The 6,800-nt window shown below is 44.2% G+C and overlaps 2 protein-coding genes; one reads left to right on the top strand and one right to left on the bottom strand.

Moving 5' to 3' along the window:
• Positions 1-221: 221 nt before the first annotated feature.
• Positions 222-963, bottom strand: GSTUM_00008402001 (uncharacterized protein; the record flags this gene model as incomplete). XM_002840023.2 has 1 exon in its annotated part: positions 222-963. One exon carries the CDS (start codon positions 961-963, stop codon positions 679-681), a length of 285 nt encoding a protein of 94 aa, XP_002840069.1. The 3' UTR covers positions 222-678.
• A 257-nt stretch (positions 964-1,220) lies between these two features.
• GSTUM_00008401001 (uncharacterized protein) lies at positions 1,221-2,263 on the top strand. XM_002840022.2 has 3 exons: positions 1,221-1,650; positions 1,807-2,085; positions 2,143-2,263. The coding sequence occupies exons 1-3, from the start codon at positions 1,282-1,284 to the stop codon at positions 2,206-2,208; spliced, it is 714 nt and encodes a 237-aa protein (XP_002840068.1). The 5' UTR covers positions 1,221-1,281; the 3' UTR covers positions 2,209-2,263.
• Positions 2,264-6,800: the final 4,537 nt, after the last annotated feature.

Below are 6,800 nucleotides of genomic sequence, written 5' to 3'. Positions count from 1 at the left end.
GTTGAATGCAGGGTGCAGATCGGCGCAGGTAAGAGATGACTTAATCTGTTCCCCGGTCATCTGGAATTTCCAGGTTCGAAGAGGCCGCAGAGATTCCAAAATCCGGGTATCATACTCATGCAGTTTCTGCCCACTCATGCGATGTCGGGCCCCTGCATGGCTCTTCCCCAAGTATGCGATCATAAAAGGGACCCCAACATATGACATCCTCTCATGCTAAAATCATGCAATAATGGACTAGATTGATCTCGAAATGACGCCCTTTCTTCTATCCTCTCATCTCATTCACAACGGACGGGACATTACAATGTGCCTGTGGTATCTACCGTACTGCGCAAGCTCTCTCCCGTCCCCACCCCCATTCCTGTTGGTCCCCATACAATACAGCGTCCCCGATAGCGTTGCATCGACGTCAACGATCACACATGCGTAGAGCCACTACCAACCAAGCAGCCAAGGTGCAGAAAACGGTTGTTTCAGCCTTAAACTATATGAACTTTGGCCGTGCGATGGGCACCTTGATATGGTTCCCGCCTACCCATGACGTGTATGATAGACCTTGCATCCTTCTAGAAAAACTATCCCACGTTGTGATATGGTACCCCTTCTGCCCACTCTTCCGCCTCCTTATCCCCGCCTACCACACCTTTATCCGAAACGACCACGGACACCATAAATTTAGCACAGCCTTATGATGTCAAACCACAAGGTCGGGGATGTTTCGAGATATGCAGGTACAGTGGGTTGCCGTGCGCATCCGTTGAGCTGTATGATAGCGCGATGGAGTTGATGAGGTGTGGTGTTTTGGTCCGTTTCAGCCTTGGTCGGATTTTTCTTTACCCCCGGTATGAAACGATGAGATGGACAAATGAGCTGATGTGCTAGCTTTCGTTCGGCGAACGAATACCTCAAAAGTTGGATTGTGTGTCTCTGATTTGTATACGTGGAGGTGAGATATGACATTTGGCTGTACCTGGGCGAAGCACCAAGCGCTTTGCCAGCGAATAATGTGTTTTGCGGGAAAATGCATTTCCGCCAATCCGACGACAACCACTAGCCACACACTGTGACACACGAGTGCCCATCCGTGACCAACATACCAGTATCATAATAATATTATGATGCCATCAATTATGCACCGCCACATCAATCGAACAACAAGGTTTCTCAAGCGCTCACCCATTTTCCTCCCGCTAAGCTCCCTCGCTTCGCTTCGCCCGGCCCCAGACACCCCCTCCCTCCCCACACAACCTTCAGAGAAATAAACCGAAAACTCAAAAAATGGACACGGCCAGAACAACAGCGACCGCGACGGCCACAACAACACCGCTATTCACAACGCCCGCAACGTCCACAGCCTCCCGCCTCAAGCGTCGCTCTACAGTCCATACCGCTATCGCTGCCAACAACGTCCACGTTTCGCCGTACCCGACGTCCCCGCGCTCCTCCGAGCCCCCGTGTAAGCCCACGTCTTCCCTGGCACGTAAACGACGAAGCTCGATTATGTCCAGAGGGAGTATGTCGCCCGGGGGAAGTAGCGGGAGTGGATGGATTGAGGTGGGGGGTTGCGAAAATAGGGGGGGTGGAGGTGATGTGGATATGGCACGGGAGGGGGTTGAGGAGGGGTTTTCGAAGATTTCCCAGGCTATGGTTCGTTTTCTTCCACCCTCTACTGGGGGGTTATGGACTCGGGGAGAGGGGGCGGTAGTCGAAAGCGGGACTTTGTTGTTGATGAGCTGAGCTGGTTTGTTTGTTTGTTTGTTGGTTGGTTGGTAGACTGACGGTGACGAACGAACTTGTCAACAGAATCTCCTCTCACTCCAACCCACCCCAACCCCAACTCCCACAACACCTTCAAATTTTGACGCACCGGTGCATTGGCCCTCGCCCGAGGAATTGCTTAAAGAGTCCTTACGCCAATCGTTGTCCGCCCTTCACGCTCTCTCGCAGATAAAATATCTCGTTGAAAAGTCCCCCTCATCAATCGATGAGCAGAACGGAGAAGCTGGAGGTGGCGGGGTCAGCGAGGTAATGGGGGTTTATGATAGAGCAATGCATGAAATGCGTGCAGCTGCTGAGATACTTGTTCGTTTAGATTGAGATATCGCTTTCTCCCAGAGTATCTGACTGATCCGATTACAGGCATGGGCGGAACGGCATCTTTCGGAAGAAAAGGAGATTGTAAGGGAGCGGCTACTGAAAGGGTAATTTTCGCAGTTTTTTTGTCTATGATTGAGGAGTATAGGAGAGGTGGGGTAATGGACAGATGTGATTCATAAGGTATGTATTGGCATCAGTGATCCTTCAACTTCTGTAAAAAGGAAGAGACTTATTTTTTAGCATGTACTTTTATGATGTAGTTTTTTGATCGGCATACGACATTTAGGGCAGCAGGGTGTTCGGAGTTTATCATGATAACGACTTATGATTGACGGGCGATATGGCAATACTTGTTTGGTTCTTTTGTTTTCGCTCCCATTTTTCTTCACCTGATCTGTGAGATAGCTCTTTTTAGTTTAGCATCCTCTGTCGGGGGTATATATTTGAGAAGGACGTGACATTAGCGAATGATATCATATCAGAAGATACTGGGGATACTTATCAGAGTATCGTAATATTTACCCTCGAACCCCTCCCGTAGTCATCTTGCCGGCAGGATCGGCCCCGGGACTCGAAAACTCCACTTCACCCCCAACCCTGACTTACCGTGTTTGTACAGTACCGTACGAGCACAAAGCAAGGAATCCACACTTCCAGGCAATCGGTTCAGCCCGACCGGCAAGTCGAGGTACAATACCAGGCTGGAAAGCAGAGGCAACACGACAAAGCCGGGTTCCCGACAGAACCGACACGGCTAGTTATCGATAGCAGATCATCATCCCGCAAGCTGCCACGTGCACCGAAGTCCATTATGTGACGGGAAAGGTAAACCGCCAGACCCCTCAGCGAGGCGACACCCTCAGCGAGGCGCGGCGTGTCTTGGCATGAATGGTGCATGTGATTCTACCTGTTATGAACAAGGGCCTTTATTTTGTTATTTTTCTCTCTTCTCTTCTCTCCACATAACAACCAACAACACAACCACCTCAGGAGTGCTTATCTACTCCTGAGGTTCAAACTACAAATCAAGCGGCAGATTCAAAGACACATCTCTCAGAGCAGGAGCTCTATCAGCCCCTGCTCCCTCCTCCAAATTTTCTGCTCCTTTTGTCTCAAAGCCACCGATGCTTTCCACTTCCGGACTTCCAAGAAAATCCTCACTTTTGGCTTCCACATCAAAGGCCAAATCTTGAAGGTGTTTGTGAAATTTCTCAACCTTCTGCTCGGCCTCAGATATCTGATGTGTAAGATGGCTTTCCTCTACTCGCAGAGTAGCACTGGTCCTGTAGTCCTCAGGTAACTTTCCTTCTTCTTCTAACTTCTCTGTCTCCTTCTTTTTCTCAATATATTCAGCTAACTTCTTACTGCTTACAGCAACCAAACTTGTCACACAATTGTACTTCCCCTCAGCAGCCTTACGCTCCTCCGTTGATTGAGATTCAAAAAAGTAGGCAATATCATCTCGATCTATCGAAGCCTTTCCCGAGGAAGGTATTCTTGTTCGATTTACTCAGCGCTTATGATGAATATCAGCTAACTGTTATTTCAGATTGTAAATTTACCGCTCCTTTTCTTCAATTTTAGTAAGTCCCCGGTTTGCTGTAAGGGCTAGGGTACTAACTATTTTCTTCAGTTGTTAGTCAGAGATAATCTGATAGACTTCAGAATTGTCTAGGCCAACCAAGATTCAGTTCTGTAGACCGAGATTGTCTAGGAAGGCTCAAATTTACTCGTTTCATTTATGACTACTAAGAGCGAAATAAATTTGGTAAAGTAAGATAGAATTGTAAAAACAATATTATATTGTTAAGGTCTCTTCTCCATTGCTTGATGATGTCTAACGCTTGGAAGGTACTTCGATATTTATATTCCACATCTGAGTATTCACAGACTACATCTATTGATTATAAAACTATGTACCTCTCTGATTATAACTTGTAACATTGTGTATTCTTAAAAGGTGCAAACACCTGGAGACCCTGAAAATTACCACATCCTCTTTGGCTATTACGATATAACTAGCTAGGAACTAAGCTGTTCCCAATAGTAGTTTTCTGATCATTAGAGTCTTTAGACTTATGGCCTAGTTCTCAAGTAGAACTGAGTTGGCCCCAATTGTCTCCACCATTGATGAAATGATTTGTTTCATCTGTGGGTTGTATCTGTGAAGGTAGTCGTAATCACAACCTTTTTAGGTCGCCTGACTTCAATCTTCATAACTTCTTAGCCAACCGATAGATATCTTCTGCAGGACTTCCTGCTAATTCGCAGAAAGCTATTCCATCAGATTGACAAATATTCCCTTAGTCGGCAACTCTTAGTGACTCTGAGTAACAGGGTTTTAATCGCTGTTAGAGTATTGAGAGTCATCCCTGCAGCTACAATGTGTTCCGAAACCTGGTTGTAATACTCCGTGAAGTCCATTGGGTTGTGTGATAGTGTCGCTTGGAGTTCTAGACTCTTGTGGCTTTTGTAGGGTAGATGCAAATGTATTAGTCTCTTGTAGAGATCCTTTACCATTCGATACCATCTCTTCACACAAAAATGTCCCGGTACCTATGGCCTATATCCAAGATGTTGCTTCTTTGAAGCCTAATAACACTCTAAGTAGTTGATGGATTTACTCCGTTCCACTTCTCAGACCTAGCCGAAGGTCCCCTCTCATGGACTCTGTGAACAAGATTCCGTTGGATAGACAGTGGCAACATATATGGTATTATTCTGACACATTCGATTCTGTGGCATTATAGTCACAGGATGCAACGGAGATGGATGTATATGATGATATGCGGGCTCTGTAAGGGGGCCGGAGGGGGGTGTTAGAGACCAGGGATTCCAATTCCAGGTCAGGTTGCCCTAGTTAGGGTGATTTCTAAGTATGAGATTCCTGTATTCCTGACATTGGTCCCCACTTCTGTGGATTGTTTGTCGGCAGTGTTGCAAGTACAATTAGTTCCTGTTTTTCGATTTCTACTCTGTTCTGCGGTACGTGTAGGTCATCGATTTGTTAGACTAAGAGAGCACTCAAGGGCTCAGGCAATGGTGAAGTGGGATAAGAGTCTAGTTGGTTGGAACTTGTAAAAGCTGAATGAACTGTTGGTGATTTGGAAAGCAAGGCTTGAATTTTTGCAAGTACAATATCTCTGTTGATAGGAACAAGACCTGTGTTGCAGAATCCACTTTGAATGTTACTCAATGTGAAGGAAGCTCTGGGGGCAACCATGAGAATTTCTTAAAAATTTTCTTTTGACACTCAGTATTCATGTCTTTCAAAGCGACATATTAGTTTCTTTTGATACTGGTGTTTATAAGGACTAAAAATGCAAACATCTAATGGCTGCAATCGATGAGTTGTATGGGGAGGTAGACAATTGAGAATGATCTTTTGTGAAATAGAGAAGTCAAGAAATAGCATATTGACATGGCTGCTATGTCCATCAAACAGTAGAAGTCAATACTCATCTCTTGCTTTCTGTGCTGTGATACTGTCTTTTCCAAAGTTTCATTTCAAATGCTCCATTACTATTTTCTCATCGGTCCAGCAGTTATGTGAGCCCTCAAAAAGTATATCTTCTAATATACCTCTAACTTTCTTGACCCACTCCACTACAAATTCTTCTGCTTTAAGTAAAATTGTAGGCTTGAGCGTAGATCTATCAGCACAAATACTTTCAATAATAGTCACAAATTCACATTTACCATCCATATTGCTATTAGTACTTCTGTATTTATTTTAGTAAATCTAATATAAAGTAATAAAAACCTACTTTGTACATGATACTTCAATTTCCTATTCTCACGAGGATTTCTAACAACCTCTAATACTCTTTCTGACTAACCCAAGCCTAATAAAAATCCAACGTTGTCAAGATTGTAGGTATTTTGAGGCATGATTTTGTACTCTTGTACAATTGATTCTAACTATATAAATATAATTAATACATGTTCAAGAAGAACTAATTTAGAAAAGAAATAAAATATATAATAAAATAAAATAATAAAATAATGATCAATTAAGAAATAAATAGGGAAAAAAGAATATCTTATCAAAGAAATGATGCACTAATTGCTGATCATTTCCACGAATATTGCAAGTTAAATCCAATTGCTTACTGAAGCAGGACTTCACTTCTGGATGTCTTTTATTTTAAAACCTTCCTCCCATCACTTTCTGAGTGTTTCATGGGGATTTCTCTTTCGTACACCTGAGGTTGCAATTTCATACAACTGCTATACAGTCAGTAGAAATCCTAGACAGCAGCGGAAGTAGCACTAGTCTATCACTGTTTACTCTTCTTTGGGCAAGAGCTTTTGCCTTCTTTGGCCCTCTTCCTCACGATTTCTTCTTCCCTTTCGGCAATGCATAATGGTACTAGGAGGTGCTCCTACCATTCCTGCAGCAACAGTAAGGCTTGGAGCAGTTCCAACTGCAGCCATATCAATGGCCATTTGTTCTCAAACACTGACAGGGTTTGTGGAGTCTTTTGTTCCCATTTTCAGAATGTATGGTATGAAAGTGGTTGACCAAGGTTATTGATTCACTCACTTGTGCTTAAGATGACATGATGAAATTCATATTACTAATTATTTTGACTTGACTAACTATTCTTGATTGCCAAGGTATGCCGCGCCTCGCTGAGGGTGCCGCATCGCTGAGGCGTCTGGCGGTTTAGTTATTCGGGACAGCGTGATTTTGTCCT

This window comes from Tuber melanosporum, assembly GCF_000151645.1.
Source record: "Tuber melanosporum whole genome shotgun sequence assembly, scaffold_46, strain Mel28".
In the NCBI taxonomy this organism is placed as follows: domain Eukaryota; kingdom Fungi; phylum Ascomycota; class Pezizomycetes; order Pezizales; family Tuberaceae; genus Tuber; species Tuber melanosporum.
Note: the sequence above shows the minus strand (reverse complement) of the source record. Positions and strands in the feature narration are given on the sequence as shown.

What these genes read in the sequence shown, in the direction of transcription:
- GSTUM_00008401001 (XM_002840022.2), top strand. Translation starts at nt 1,282, where the DNA reads ATGGACACGGCCAGAACAACAGCGACCGCGACGGCCACAACAACACCG. An exon ending in CGAAGATTTCCCAGGCTATG is followed by an intron (nt 1,651 to 1,806) that starts GTTCGTTTTCTT and finishes ACTTGTCAACAG; the next exon opens with AATCTCCTCTCACTCCAACC. An exon ending in GTGCAGCTGCTGAGATACTT is followed by an intron (nt 2,086 to 2,142) that starts GTTCGTTTAGAT and finishes ATCCGATTACAG; the next exon opens with GCATGGGCGGAACGGCATCT.